This window comes from Ictalurus punctatus, chromosome 20 (genome assembly GCF_001660625.3).
Source record: "Ictalurus punctatus breed USDA103 chromosome 20, Coco_2.0, whole genome shotgun sequence".
Taxonomy (NCBI): Eukaryota; Metazoa; Chordata; class Actinopteri; order Siluriformes; family Ictaluridae; genus Ictalurus; species Ictalurus punctatus.
This window is the reverse complement of record NC_030435.2, coordinates 8,215,227-8,230,797: the sequence shown is the minus strand read 5'-3', so window position 1 is coordinate 8,230,797 and position 15,571 is coordinate 8,215,227. Positions and strand designations below refer to the sequence as shown.

Sequence of the window (15,571 nt, the reverse complement as noted above, 5' to 3'; positions counted from 1 at the left end):
GCAATCCTCAGTAACAGCTCTATCACTAAATGGCTTTTTCATATCCTATGTCTTTATATTCCGCTACTAGACAAAAAGTCAAGTGAATGAGGCCCAGTGATTTTAAAAAGCTGGTCTCCAGTGTACTAGTGTAGCACTTTTTATGCATGTTATATGTGAAGGTCAGAGCATTTTGATTTCACACATTAGCACTACAGTCAGTTAACAGCATCTGCTTTTCAGCTTGCAGCAATGGCATCACGTCTTTGTAGCTATAGCTTGAAGTTAGCTTGGAAGGTTGAAATGCATGAAAGCCAAGCAATCTCAGTTTCTGTCTGTCATCCAGTAAATATTATGGTCAAATGAATCAAGGCTCATTGGTCATCGTGTGGGTATTTGAGCAGAAATTGGCAACATTTCAAGTCAGATTGGACTTGGAATTTGTTTATGCTTCCATATAAGTAAGAAATAAACCACGATGGGGTTGCTGCTGCACTAAAATTATTCACAGTCAGGCAGATTTTCAGTTTACACCCTGAAGTGGATTATTTTCCTATAACGGCATGTCCCAAAGGGTTTCATTCCTCTTATACATCTGTGATTTATCTATGATTATACATTTTAATTTATTAATGAACGTCATGTGTTTAAAACACTCCTGGGCAAAAAAGGACCAAGCCAAAAATGGCAAAATATTAAACTTTTAATGTTCTTAACAAATTATTGGTCAGAAAATTAGTAAGAATTAAACAAATGCACTCCTGAGACCTCATGTGCTACCATTTGCTCGTTTACTTTTGTTGCTGTGATCTATTTGGGGTAAGGTTGAAACAGGGAAATTCTTGTGGCCAAAGGTAAAATCAGATAATGATTCAATTGTTTGATGTGAAATTCAAACTAACAAATGCCTGGGGGTACAAATTAAAATAAAATAAAAACAGAGAAAATAATAAAATAAAATACAAATAAAAAACTCTCTGCAAGTTTACCCACAAGGCTTAACCATTTAAACAAAACAAAGAGAACAGCTATCCCATACTAACTAACTTTATCTATTTGTTTCATTCATGCAAACAAACCCATGATTTGTTGCTAAGACAATCAAAAGCTTTATCTTTTGCTATTTTGGGCTTGGCTAATTTTTTTTTATGCCCAGGAGTGTATATTTACATTTAATGTTGAGGAACGTCCATGAGTTAGTTCCTGCTATCACTTACAGCAGCTATGAACAGTCGTTAGCAGCTATGAACAGTCGCACTTTTTTTTTTTCTCTTTAAGTTAAAAAAGACAACAAAAATGTCACCTGACAGGTCTCTACGGTAACAATTTGTTTTTGGAGCACTTGTGCTCCTAATTATAAACATTTAGGAGCACAGTCAAAAATTTAGGTGCGAAGTTTATTTTTTATTTTTTAAGAGATATCTGGCAACCGTGAGCTTAAATGAAGTGAATGCGCTGTTTATTAGAGTTGGTGAAGAGAAAGCAGCAGCATACTGTATGTTTGCAGACTGAACAGTTGCTACTCTTGATTATGATTGGTGAGGAATTATTTAATAAAGAAGCTTGAGTTACACCCACCTTGTAGTGTTAGCATTATTATTAATTTACTGGTGCCCGACGCCGCTGTGGCTACACGAGCAGGTCACAGTCGCAGGTTCAGGTCGTTTTGCGTGATCAATAAAAGATACAGGTTTGTGAAATCGGCAAGTTGAGAGAAGCAGATGATGTACAGTGTTACTCTTGTCATCATAATGGCTTCAAGTCACTCGTGCCGGTGCGACTATATATTTTTTCACAGTTGTACATCATACTTTTCAGTCGCAAATGCGAGTGAAATGGTTGCACTGTAGAGCCCTGCCCGAGAAACCGGAAAGTTGAAAGTCCTCTGTCCCCGTGGCGAAGAACGTATTGACTGTTAGAAAGAGCTAACACTCAAGACTTATTTTCATAATTCTTAAACAAACACATCCATACAGAAAACTACACCACATCAACCATTAAACTTTTTAAAATCATTGAAAATCGCATCTTTTTCTCTACGTTTTGGCCTTCTGTACATACTGAGATGGCATTTTTGCCCAGCAAAAACGGAGCTTTTTGAAAATTCTCTCCCAAGTGGATAAATTTTGAAAATGTTGTTTTCGCATTGTAGTGTGGACTGAGAAAATGAAGATATTCACAAACGATGACGTTTTATTAGTCATGTGACACAATCAAGTGACCATTCAACTCAAAACGTGGACGATGTTGTACTGCAGTTGTTGTGCCTGCGATCCAGTTTGATAGCTCTGTTAAAGATTGTCACTTTGTACAACATTCAGATTTCGTTTTTAAATAAACGCCGGACAGAAACAATGCAGACAGGTATAGGATGTAATTGTTTTCAGACATTTCAATGTGGACGAACAATTTTTTGGGAAAAAGTGTGAAAATTCCAGTGTAGACGGAGAGAGTTTTAAAATGAAAATGCAGATTTCAGCTCTATTCAGATTAATGTGGACAACCTGAGAGATCTTGTTACAATGTTTCTAGGTTCACAAATGACACACCTGCTTCTTCAATGTCAGCTGCAGACTGGTGGATGGACAGCACTGCAGATAGGCATGAAAAATGACATTTTGATCAGTAAAAGAGGAGTCGAGATGGAGGTGTGTCTGTAGCATGGCTGTAATTTAGGGACACAACCAAGAAGTTTGTTTCAACAATTATTTAATTGGGTTCTTCAGCTATTTTTATGTTATTAATAAAAACATTAATGGTACTGGCCAGTGCATTTTTGAATCTCCTATGCACACTGTGTATAAATGTGATTCATTGTAACATGAGGTGTGAAAGTGCATGTGTGTGCAAGATGGAGGGGTGAAAATGCAGCTACATACATTACAGTAGTAAGAGGGAACCTACAAATCATGTCACTCATCTCTTGTGTTCTCGTTCTCTCTCTCTCTCTCTCTCTGTCTTTTTCTCTCTCTCTCTCTCTCGCTCTCTTTTTTTTACACACACGCGCGCACAGATACAGAGAGAGCACTTTGACATGTTAATGTTTTTGCTTGGAAAGCGGTGTGAGCCTTCTTGCTTTTGGAACTTGTGTGTGTTTTTGTGTGTGTGGGAAGTGAGCGGGTGAGAGAGAGAGTTTGATCTCCTGGTCTGTTTAGTGTCTGTGTGTTTGATCTACCCTCTGATTTGTGTTCATGACGGTCCTTCGTTTTCCATTTGGCATTGCCTCATTCATATGCATTAGGGAAAACTCGCTCTAAAGATGGATTGTGTCAAAAAAATAACATGAAAGCTTGGAGCTTTGTTTTTATAGAATACATCGCACTCGTCTGCATCCTTATTGCACAATATCTTTGTGCTGGTTTTCTTCCTGGAAAAAAAAAAATATTCCTGTCTTGTTATTAAATGCATACATGAGTTTGTATGTGTGTGTGTGTGTGTGTGTGTGTGTGTGTGTGTGTGTGTGTGTGTATTGTATGCACACACACACACAGACAGTGCTGCTTGAAAGTTTGTGAACCCTTTAGAATTTTCTATATATCTAAATCCTATAAGTAGACAAAGAGAACCCAATTAAACAAGTGAAACAAAATATTATACTTGGTCATTTTTTTATTGAGGAGAATAATTAAATATTACATATCTGTGAGTGGCAAAAGTATGAGAGTATTAAAGTCAGCTTTTTTTTTTTAATCAATGGGATGACAATCGTGTGTGTGAGTGAGTGCCACGTTTTATTTAAAGAGCAGGGCTCTATCCAAGTCTCTTTACAACGCATGTTTGTGGAAGTGTATCATGGCATGAACAAAGGAGATTTCTGAGGACCTCAGAAAAAGAGTTGGTGATGGTCATCAAGCTGGAAAAGGTTACAAAACCATCTCTAAAGAGTTTGGACTCCACCAGTCCACAGTCAGACAGATTGTGTACAAATAGAGGAAATTCAAGACAGGGTAACACATTGTTCCCCTCCCCAGGAGTATTCAACCAGCAAAGAACACTCCAAGAGCAAGCCGTGTAATAGTCCGCGAGGTCATGATGGAACCAAGGTTACTTCTAAGCAACTAAAGGCCTCTCTCACATTGGTAAAATGAATTTTGCCAATTCACATTGTTAATGTTCATGAGTCCACCATCAGGAGAACACTGAACAACAATGGTGCATGGCAGGGTTGTAAGGAGAACACCACTGCTCTCCAAAAAGAACATTGCTGCCTGTCTTCAGTTTGCTAAAGATCACATGGACAAGCCAGAAGGCTATTGGAAAGCTGTTTTGTGGATAGATGAGACCAAAATAGAATTTTTGTTTTAAATGAGAAACGTTATGTTGGCAGAAAGGAAAACACTGCATTCCAGCATAAGAACCTTATCCCATCTGTGAAACATGCTGGTGGTACTATCATAGTTTTGGCCTGTTTTGCTGCATCTGGGACAGGATGACTTGCCATCATTGATGGAACAATGAATTCTGAATTATACCAATGAATTGAAAGGAAAATATCAGGACATCTGTCCATGAACTGAATCTCAAGAGAAAGCAGCTCATGCAGCAAGACAACGACCCTAAGCACAAAAGTTGTTCTACCAAAGAACAGTTAAAGAAGAATAAAGTTAATGTTTTGGAATGGCCAAGTCAAAGTCCTGAACTTAATCCAATAGAAATGTTGTGGAAGGACCTGAAGCAAGCAGTTCATGTGAGGAAACCCACAACATCCCAGAGTTGACACTGTTCTGCACTGAGGAATGGGCTAAAATTCCTAAAATGTGCAGAACTGATCAACATTTACCAGAAATGTTTAGTTGCAGTTAATGCTGCACAAGGGGGTCACACCAGATACTGAAAGGAAAGGTTCACATACTTTTACCACTCACAGATCTGTAATATTGGATCATTTTCCTCAATAAATAAATGACCAAGTACAATATTTTTATGTCAATAGTTTAATTGGGTTCTCTTCATTTACCTTTAGGACTTGTGTAGGGCTACAATGATTATTTTTCAGATTAATCAGATGGGGGGGAAACTTTCAGTACCCTTTTTTTGTGTATTTAAAATAAAATCCACAAATATAAACTTAAGACTAAAACTTTACACAACTGTTTGTCCAATAATATAAGACTGGAAAGAACCCAATACACACAGACACACCGGGGGGGGGGGGGGGGGGGGGGGTGTTAATTTAGGACTGTAGTTTAATTCAGTGGTTTTTGTGCATCCATAAAAATAATGCATAAATACTCATATGTAATAGAAACTAATTTATAAATGTATATATTGACATAAACGGTAAACTGAACAAAGTCATTGTCGTTGATTCTGGGTGTCTGATAAATATTGCGGCATCGCATTATGTGTGTATGACCTCATGCGCCATTGACTAGCAAGTGCCATATACTCCCGGTTAGTTAAAAAAAAACGCTAGTGTTCCTTTTCAGACTATATTACCTTTCTAAAATTCATACACTAGACGGTAGTACTCAGTGCATAGTGTAAGTGTATAGTACATCATTTTGGGACTTGTAGTGCTCATGCGCAGTGCTCCGCACATGTACAGTGGGTGTGACTCTGAACAGCAGGCAAGGAAGAAATGTGACATTTTGCTGCTTTTTGTGTTTTATGTTGGCTCTGGGGAGAACAGTGAGTGTCCTCAGAGCAGGAGCGTGACTCGTCAGACACAGACCTCAGCATAGTGTTATCTGGAAGTAAGTGTTGAAATGGAAGTTTTATGAGGCTAGGCTAACTATGCTAACCGGATGAGCACAAACCAGAGCACTGGGAGTCACAGGAATCTCCCTTAAAGTTTGCCTTGATTGTTCTATGTTTACACTTTTACATTGCACACATTTTGTAACATTTTATTTATTAAGTTCAAGAGTTTCTTTAACACTTACTTATGCAATCTTCATATAAGATATGAGAAGATATTTGTTTAAATTCTATTTTGTTTTAGACTGTTAAAACAAAAAAACATTTGTTGTTTACCTTAATAAAGTGGGTAAATTAAAAATAGTGGTTAAATTAAGACCTCTTTTTTTCTACTGGTCTCTGTTTAAAAAAACAAAATTTTATCAATAATTATCGATACCGATTGATATGAAACATTATATTGTGATACATTTTTAGCTATGCCGCCCAAAACTAATATATACCTTGCTTTGTGAGAGTATTCGACCACTTAAAAGTAATCAACATTTTTCTAGCATTACGAATGATACTCGCACATTTTATTTTTTTAAATCAATGTTTTCTGTACTAATTTGCTCACACTAAATCTAAATTCATTATAAACTGAATATTGGCAGATTTGCAGCAGGTGGTTTGAAGCTGGATGATGCTTTTGAACTGCAATTGTTTAAAAAAAAAAAAAAATACCACAGATTTATAATATTATAAAGGACTGGACAGTCACCATTTTTTTTTGGTGCTACTCCAATCTTGCATTGACTTGTGCTGAGATCATTGTCCTGCTAGAAGGTTAATTCCAAGCCCCCAAGCTTCATTTTCTCAGCAGACTGAAGCAGGTTCTTTATATTTTGCCGCACATGCTGCTTTGAGTTCGGGCCAAACGGCCATATGGCTCTTAAAGGTCTTGCAAAACATTTCACAAATCTTACCTGACTCATGATTTCCGGCAACTCCAGATGGTTCTTCTTGAGTAATGGCTTCTTTCAGTTTTATGCAGAATTGAGATTTTGATATTGTGCACAATTACTGCACTTTTAACCACTGAAATATGTAAATTCTTTATTATAATAGTTATTGTGGCTTAAGTCTGTGTCTTGTCTGGTTGCTGAGATTTGCGAGTGTTTTGTCTAGACAGTGTGATGCTTGGATTGGTAACCCAACAGTTTTCACTGGGAGGGCTTTTAGTATTATCTTGTACCTTGTTTCTACTTTTTGAATTCGAAAACTTTACATTTGACTTGTGTATTATAATGTTAAGCCAGTCCCTCCAGGATGTAGCGATTTTACGATCACAGAAATTAATGCAAAATCAAGGAAACATAAGTACTTGCAATTTTTCAAAATTACTGCAGATTTTCCATAGATTTGGGCCAAGACGCATCATGTGACATTATCACAACATGCCATGTGACGTCATCACAACATGCATTCAGCTAGGGCTGAAACTAACGATTATTTTCATAAATGATTAGTTGGACGATTATTTTCTCCCCGATTAATCGGATTGGGGGGGGCTTTCAGTACCTTTTCTTGTTTCTATAAAATAAAATCTACAAACTGAGTGTTACAAATATAAACTTCAAACTAAAACTTTACACAGCTGTTTGTCCAAAACAGAAAGGAACCCAATACACACACACACACACACACACACACACACACACACACACACACACACACACACACCAGAATATATATTATTAATTTAGGACTGTAGTTTAATTCTGTGTTTTTTGTGCATCCACAAAAATTATGCATTAATACTTACATATATTATAAACTGATATATATATATATATATATATATATATATATATATATATATATATATATATATATATATATATATATATATATAAAAAATGTTATGTTATATGTAAGTATTTGTGCATTATCATGCAGCAAGGCAATGAATCCAAAACACACTGCCAACAAATCAAAGGACTTCATCGGGGGAAAAATGTGGAAGGTTTTAGACTGGCCAAGTCAATCACCAGACCTTAACCCAATTGAGCAGCCGTTCACTTCCTGAAGAGGAGACTGAAGGGAGAACTTCCTAAAACAAACAATAATTGAAAGTAGCTGCAGCACAAACCTGGGAAAGAATCACAAAGAAGAATGAAACAGAGACCTACATTAGAAACAATAGTAGAGTTAGTAATAACATCAGTGTTACTAATGGACGCCGGATTGTCTGTGTGTAAGAGCTAGACTAACTCCAACATATATAGCATGTGTTTAGAGAGGGAGCTGGGAAAAGAGAAGTAGAAAGGGAGGGAGGAAGGGACAGCAGGTACAGAAGACCTGCAAGGTCAGAGAGACAGCGGGGTAGAGTGAGTTGTAAAGGGAGTAGAGTGAGTGTTAAAGAGACGACCGAACAGCTATGGACGCCGAGAGCCATTATCCTGGTAAGAGTATTTTCACTGTGTGTGTGTGTGTGTGTGTGTGTGTGTGTGTGTGTGTGTGTGTGTGTGTGTGTGTGTGTGTGTGTGTGTGTGTGTGTGAGAGAGAGAGAGAGAGAGAGAGAAAGTGGACAACAGAGACTTTTGTTATTATAGTAGTTATTTAGTAGTTATTGGAGGGCTGACAGAATTATAGATAAGAAAATCTGCACATGACGAGAAAAAGGAAAGGGAAATAAATCTCTCTGTCCCATTGTGGCAGACTAACATAAAAGGGATAAGTGGAGTGAGAGAAGTTCTGTCTGTTTGCTCTTGTTAGTGGTATAAAATGTATACTACAGTGTTAGCTCATTCATAGCTGATTATTTAATTGATTCATTATGTCATTCCCTGTCTGTGCGTGTGATTGGACAGTTCACATGTCCGTCTCAGAGCCTGAACATGTGACTTACACGCAGTGCAGCTGATTTTGTTGTGCTTCATAAGATCTGATGTTACATAAATTTTACCTATAGACGGTGTGTATTTCTTCTTTGCAGTATCTGTTATATGTGAAAACTGTCACAGAATGAAGTTCATTCACATTATATGAATCGGAATCATTACATAAATTATATGTTCATTTTTTCATTAGTGGTTTGTTCCAGTACCTGTCTTAACACTGCCTTACTGAGCTCCACAATAAAACCATATTTCTACTATATTTCTGTACAAACAATAGGAATTTTTATTTATAGAGCTGCTGCTAACTTTTTATATTGACCTTTATATGCTGACCTTTTATATTTATATAGCTCATGCAGACTGCATCATATCACATGGCATTATATCTCTTCGTTTGCCTCACACCTCCAAGGTTGGGGGTTTGATTCCCACCGTGGCCCTGTGTGTGCGGAGTTTGCATGTTCTCCCCGTGCTGCGCGGGTTTCCTCCAGGTACTGCGGTTTCCTCCCCCAGTCCAAAGACATGCATAGTAGGCGCATTGGCATTTCCAAAGTGTCCATAGTGTATGAATGGGTATATGAATCACTGCGCTCGGGGGCCATCTTCAGTCGTCTTGACTCGGTCTTCATGGTGGTCAACAGGAAGTAAGAGTGAGGCTGATGCTGCGCAAGGCTTCCCCATTATAATCCAATTCACAATATCCAATTCTTCCCCATTATAATCCAAGTCGAGTCCCAGTTTGTGTTCTCCATAATGGAGGCGGAAATTGAAACTTCGGTCTTCGTCGAAACTCCTGTGTGTGTGTGTGTGTGTGTGTGTGTGTGTGTGTGCGGAGTTTGCATATTCCCCCTGTGCTGCAGGGGGTTTCCTCCGGGAACTCTGGAAGATTGAAATCTTACCAGAAGGTCCACAGTGTATTTGGTTCAGGAGTTGAATAAAGTTATATTTATATTATTATTTATATTTGTATTTTTAAAAATTATGAATATATAAAAAAAATAAAGTTGTTATGACTGAAAAATGACTTCTTTTTCCACCCCACATCTGATTTAAATCCGAATACAAAAACGGATGCATGTTTTTTGAGCACTAAACAGATACAGATAATGGCATTGTTACATCTGTAATACGCACACACAACTCTACTGTATTATACTAATACAGGTGCTCAGTGCATCTTAAGTGTCATCATGGTAATGTTTTAAATTAAGACCAGTTTTCTTATTCATATACACAAGCGTGTCATTTCTAGCATTGTAATAATCATTGTTATTATTACTTAATTACTGTTGAATGACTTTTATTAGGGGTCAAGCCCCGAAGGGGCAAAGATCTCTATAGTTTTCATTAGTTTTCTTCTTCCTCTTCTTCCTCTTCTTCTTCTTCTTCTCCGCTTGTGAGTCTATGGAAGCCCATAGAATTGCTTGCGGGAAAGTTATGGAATTTCGCACACAGATAGAGGACAGTGTGATCTTTTAATACAGCAAATTTGGATTCTCTAATGCAATCCCTCTAGTGCCACCAACTGTCCAAAGTTGCTCTCATGTTTATGTTAACTTTTGAACTGTGAGTCCTAGAAATGAAATTCCTCTGATTCTTTGGCCCAAGATGATTCTGTGATGTACATCACCCTGTGATGTAATTTTCCGTCATGAAAATCTTTCCACCATTTTGAAATTTCTGAAAACCTACTTTTTCAAACCCGATTTGCACAAAATTTGGCCTGCATCATCTAGAGGCACTCATGACAATAAGTTATTCATAGAATTTTGATAAACCATGCCGTTTTCAAATGGTGTTTCAATGAAATCGACGCCGAGCATGCCAAAGTAGACATGAGGGTATATATCCGTAACGCTTTGAGGGATTGCGACAAAACTTGGTACTTGATACTCAGCATTAGGCCATGAGATTACCTACAGCGTTTTGAAATAGCACCACCTAGTGTTCATGAGATATGAAAAGCTAATTTTTGCTTATAACTTCTGAACAGTTTGTCATAAAATCATCAAATTCACCACATTAGATTCATTGAGGCATACCGAGTCCAACAATATGAAAAATTCTAATGTCAGCCATTTTGTATGTCGGTCATTTTGAATTTAGTCATAAAATGCTGTATTTTATGAACAATTTGGCATATCATTACGAAACTTGGTATTTGTCTTTGGTACGATACTCTGAAAAGGCTCAAAATGTTTTGGGACAGCACCACCTTTTGGTCAAAAATTATAATGCTATTTCTAAAAATGCTAATAGCTATTGACTCCTTTTGTCCACTGTCATGAAACTGATATTGATAGAATCTGTGGTTCATGCAGAGACCAATGTTACCAATTATGTCATGGTTGAGCAAACTTCCTGTCCACTGTTTTTAATTGTTTTGAAAACCTACTTTTTCAAACTCCTCCTAGACCGTTTGTGGGATTTGCATGAAAATTAGCCTGCATTTAGAAGCACTCACAACAAAAATTATTCACAGAATTTTGATAAAACTATACGGTTGTCGAATGGCATGTCAACGAACTTGAAGAATGCACAAAATGGAACTTGAAGCAGTATCTCTGCAACGCTTTGAGGGATTGTAACTAAACTTGGTAAGTGTCATCACCATTAGGCCCTGAGATTACCTGCAGAGTTTCGGCACAGTGCCCCCTACTGGTCAGGAGATAGCAAAAACGTTTCTTTGGCTTATAACTCTTCAACGCTTTCCTGCATGATAACAGTCATGCCCACATGCTACCTGAGCAGTTTCAGAACAGTACCACATACTGGACAAAAATTCTAAGAAGTAGCTATTTAAACTTTTTTTGATACATGGGTTTTTTTATTATTGAAAGTTTACGTTGTCTAACTCCTCATATGTGTGTTCATTGGACTCTAACCAAAAATATGTCACGAAGAATAGTTGCTTGCAACTATATTTTATTCTTGCTTTTCTCATTTGAAAAACAAAACAGCTAAATGCAAAAATGGACACAAAAATGTTTTTGAATTTTAGAGAAAAACAGATAATTCTAGTTCTTTAATTAAGGCATACATGTAGAGCAGTTTTAACATTTACTGTGAGATTAATTTTCTTATGGTACCATTTTTTACACACACATACAACACAAATGTCATGGTCAGGAAAACCTTTTCTGCTTGACTGGTTTGACCTCACAGGGGTTGACAATTGAAGCAGTGCTGGGATTGGTCAGTGGGACTGTCAATCACAGTGGAAGGATGGAATAAGGAGGTGTGTCATGTACAAATGTGCAGCTGATTCACAGGTGCACAGGTGTGTGTTAGTCTTGTCGGCTCAGAGTTTGTGCTTGTAGAATAAGTGTTTAAAGGACTTTAAGGTTGTTAGGTTGCTGTGTGACAGCTGTCATTTGCGGGAGAGGTCAGAGGACATCATGAGGAGGTACAGGCAGGTGCCATGCTCGGATGCGGATGGAACCTTCAGATACGGACGTGCTAGGGAAAGGACATCCTTCTATTCCGCACTGGGTATGTGTGTGTGTGTGTGTGTGTGTGTGTGTGTGAATTGCTGCTTAAAAGTTTCTAATACTTGATTGTTGATTCTAATTCTTTATCATAGACTGTTACAACATGAATAAAAAAAATTAGAGTCAGTATGGAGACACACCTGTAGATTTGGGGTAATCCTTTTATCTGTTTATACAGAAATAGGATAAAAACATATCCTGATATAAATAGTATTATAAATAATGCATTACACATTCTCTCTCTCTCTCTCTCTCTCTCTCTCTCTCTCTCTCTCTCTCTCAATCTCCTTCTTGCTTTCAACCTCTCAGTGAGGGTATCATATACTTGATAACGATCAGCCCTCTTTCCACTTCTCAGCTTACAATACCGCATACACATACACACACCCCGCATGTGGAAATACTAAATGCTAACATGAGATTTTGATACTGCAGTAGTAATATTAGGATATGCTTCAGTTGACCTGCGTTATTAACATGGTGTCATCTATTCATGTGTATCATCTGAAATTGGTCACAAAACTGCTTTTACTCAAAGTGAGTGGGCATGCAGGAGATCCATGGCATATGGCTAGAGGATCAGTGAGATTTTAAATATTTTGATCACTATCAAGTGCTGTTGAATGGATTACAGGGGTTTACGTATTGTAGCCTTCTCCCATATAAAATTTTCAAATTTCAATGTTGTATCAGTCTCAGAGATTGAAACAAGTTTGCAACGTTCATGTCATCCTAGTCTAGAAACCAAGCTGTTTTAGCACCCTTTTTACAACTGCCTCTCCCTACACTTCTGTAAAGGACCTACCACAGACCATTGTTTTTGCATTTGTCATTCAAATGGTCTCTTCCTGGTGTTTCCTGGCCAGCCTCACTAATGGAAAAATACAAGACTCTGGAAGTTTGGCTTGGTTTGAGATTAATATTGTCATCATAACTACCAAATGGCATGCTGTGTAGTTCTAGAACAGTGGAATGTATAGCGACTCTGTGTGTGTGTGTGTGTGTGTGTGTGTGTGTGTGTGTGTGTGTGTGTGTGTGTGTGATGGATGCGTCATTTGTGTGTGTGTGTTTTTTGAGTGAGGGAAAGATATGTGTTAAATATGAGAGGAGCCTGGTGGCTGGTTGGATACTCTCAGATTTCCTCTTTTCGCTTAATTATTGATTAACCATTCACTCAGTCTCTCTCTCTCACTCACTCTCTCTCACTCACTCACTCTCTCACACACACACACACACGTGTCGTAAACATAGAAAAACGGTATGATCACCATTTCTGCTGAAAATAGATACGGGAGGGAAAATAAGTATTGAACGCATCAACATATTTTTCAGTAAATATATTTCCAATGAGGCTATACACATGAAATTTTCACCAGACTTTGGTATTAACTCAAGAAAGCCACACATATAAAGAGATCCAAACATTAAAGACCATAAATAAAGTTATGTGTAATAAAGCGGAATGACAAAGGAAAAAAGTATTGAACACGCTAACTTAATTTATTTAATACTTAGTGGAGAAGCCTTTGTTTGTAATGAAGAAATTAATTGGCCGCAGTATTCGGGTGTGATTTTGGCCCATTCATCTAAACATATTGTCTTTAAATCTTGTTCAATTGGATTCAAGTCAGGTGATCGACTGGGCCATCCTAACGTCTTGATTTTTTTTCTCTGAAACCAATTGAGATTTTCCTTTACTGTATGCTTTGGATCGTTGTCCTGCTGGAAGGTCCACCCACGTCTCATCTTCATCATCCTGGTGGATGGCAGCAGATTCTTCTCGAGAATCTCAGTTTATAGTCGGTAAAGGGCTCCATTCATTGTTCCTTCAAATATGTGAAGTCTGCCAGTACCATGCGATGAAAAACAGCCCCACACCATGATGCTTCCACCTCCAAACTTCACTGTTGGTATAGTGTTTTAAAGGTGACGTGCAGTGATATTTCTTCTCCAAACATGGTGTGTAGTATGATAGCCAAAAAGTTGCTCTCATCTGACCAGACTACACTCTCCTAGTATTTAATAGGCTTGTCCAAATGAGTTGTAACAAACTTTAAACGAGCTTCGACATGCCTTATGTTTAGTATTGGAATCTTGCAGGATGAGCGTGCATAGAGGCCATGGCGGTGGAGTGCATTGCCTATTGTTTTCTCTGCGACTATGGTACCTGCTGCCTCCAAGTGTTTCTGGAGCTCTTTCCGAGTGGTCCTTTGCTCTTGGGCTATTCTTCTGACTTTTCTTCTGACTCCCTGGTAAGAAATCCTGCGATGAGCTCCTGTGCGTGGCCAGTTGATGACGGAGCAATGTTGCTTCCACTTGCAGATAATGGCCCCAATGGTGCTTTACTGGAAGATTCAGAAGTTTTGAAATACGTCTGTATCCGATTCCATCAATATGTTTTGCAACAATAAGATTGCAAAGGCCTTGGGAGAGCTCTTTACGTTTACCCATCAAGAGATATTTCTTGTGGACACCATGGTAACCAATGGTTTATAGACCATCAATTTACTAACCAAGCTGATATTAATTTGCACAGATAGGAAGTATAATTACTTTCTTACTATTTATGGATTTCAGCTAGTTCCTTGCCTTATCTTGCCTTGGAGAATGTCATTCCACTTTTTTAAACATTACTTTATTTATGGAATTCTTTATATGTGTTGGTTTCTTGAGTTAATACTGATGTGTGATACTTTGGCTGCAAAGTAACATTCAACTTCACAATGGATATTCTTTCTTCCTTCCTTCCTTCCGCCCATCCTATCCCATTCCATCCAATCCCATCCCATCCCATTCCGTCCGATTCCGCCCATCCTATCCCATACTACCCTATCCCGTTCTGTCCCATTCCATCCTGTCCCATCCCATCCTGTCCTATCCCATCCCACCCTATCCTTATTTACTGGTTGGCAAATTAGCTATTTATCAAAGAAAATTACAAATAAATACAAGTTCAAATAAAAATTATGAATGGTATCTTATAGTGGTATTATCATACAAATGGTCCTCCTTTTTGTTTTCTACACAAAGTAAAGCTTTTTCTAAATATATCCCTTAACCTAATATATCACCTAAAATATGTCTTAAGTTTTTCTCACATACAAATGTGCATACACACAACATTCCCTTGGCTGGAGTTTCAACAGCGTTCATACTGCGTAGTTATTTTCATTAATTATAATAAATGTTAGTATGGTACATGCACTGGGCATGCTTTGAGGACTAAGTAGTCAAGACTGGTGTGAAGTGCAGAGCCTAAATAATGCGTCACGGCTGTCACATGGCGCATATATGTATATGTACAGTGAGGGGGAAAAAAGTATTTGATCCCCTGCTGATTTTGTACGTTTGCCCACTGACAAAGAAATGATCAGTCTATAATTTTAATGGTAGATTTATTTGAACAGTGAGAGACAGAATAACAACACGAAAATCCAGAAAAACGCATGTCAAAAATGTTATAAATTGATTTGCATTTTAATGAGGGAAATAAGTATTTGAACCCCTCTCAATCATAAAGATTTCTGGCTCCCAGGTGTCTTTTATACAAGTAACGAGCTGAGATTAGGAGCACAC

The 15,571-nt window shown here is 37.8% G+C and overlaps 1 protein-coding gene across 7 annotated transcripts in view; it reads left to right on the top strand.

Moving 5' to 3' along the window:
• The window catches only part of efr3a (EFR3 homolog A (S. cerevisiae)), a 77,592-nt gene that overhangs the window by 3,281 nt on the left and 58,740 nt on the right, over positions 1–15,571 (top strand). For 3 of the 7 annotated variants that reach the window (XM_017495777.3, XM_053688657.1, XM_053688656.1), the window contains exon 3: positions 11,895–11,996. The exons of 2 other annotated variants lie outside the window; for them this stretch is intronic. In XM_017495777.3, the coding sequence (XP_017351266.1) occupies positions 11,895–11,996 (102 nt within the window). Of the gene's footprint in view, positions 1–11,856; positions 11,997–15,571 lie in introns of all 7 variants that reach the window. 2 more of the 7 variants (XM_017495778.3, XM_047162622.2) reach the window with 2 other exon arrangements.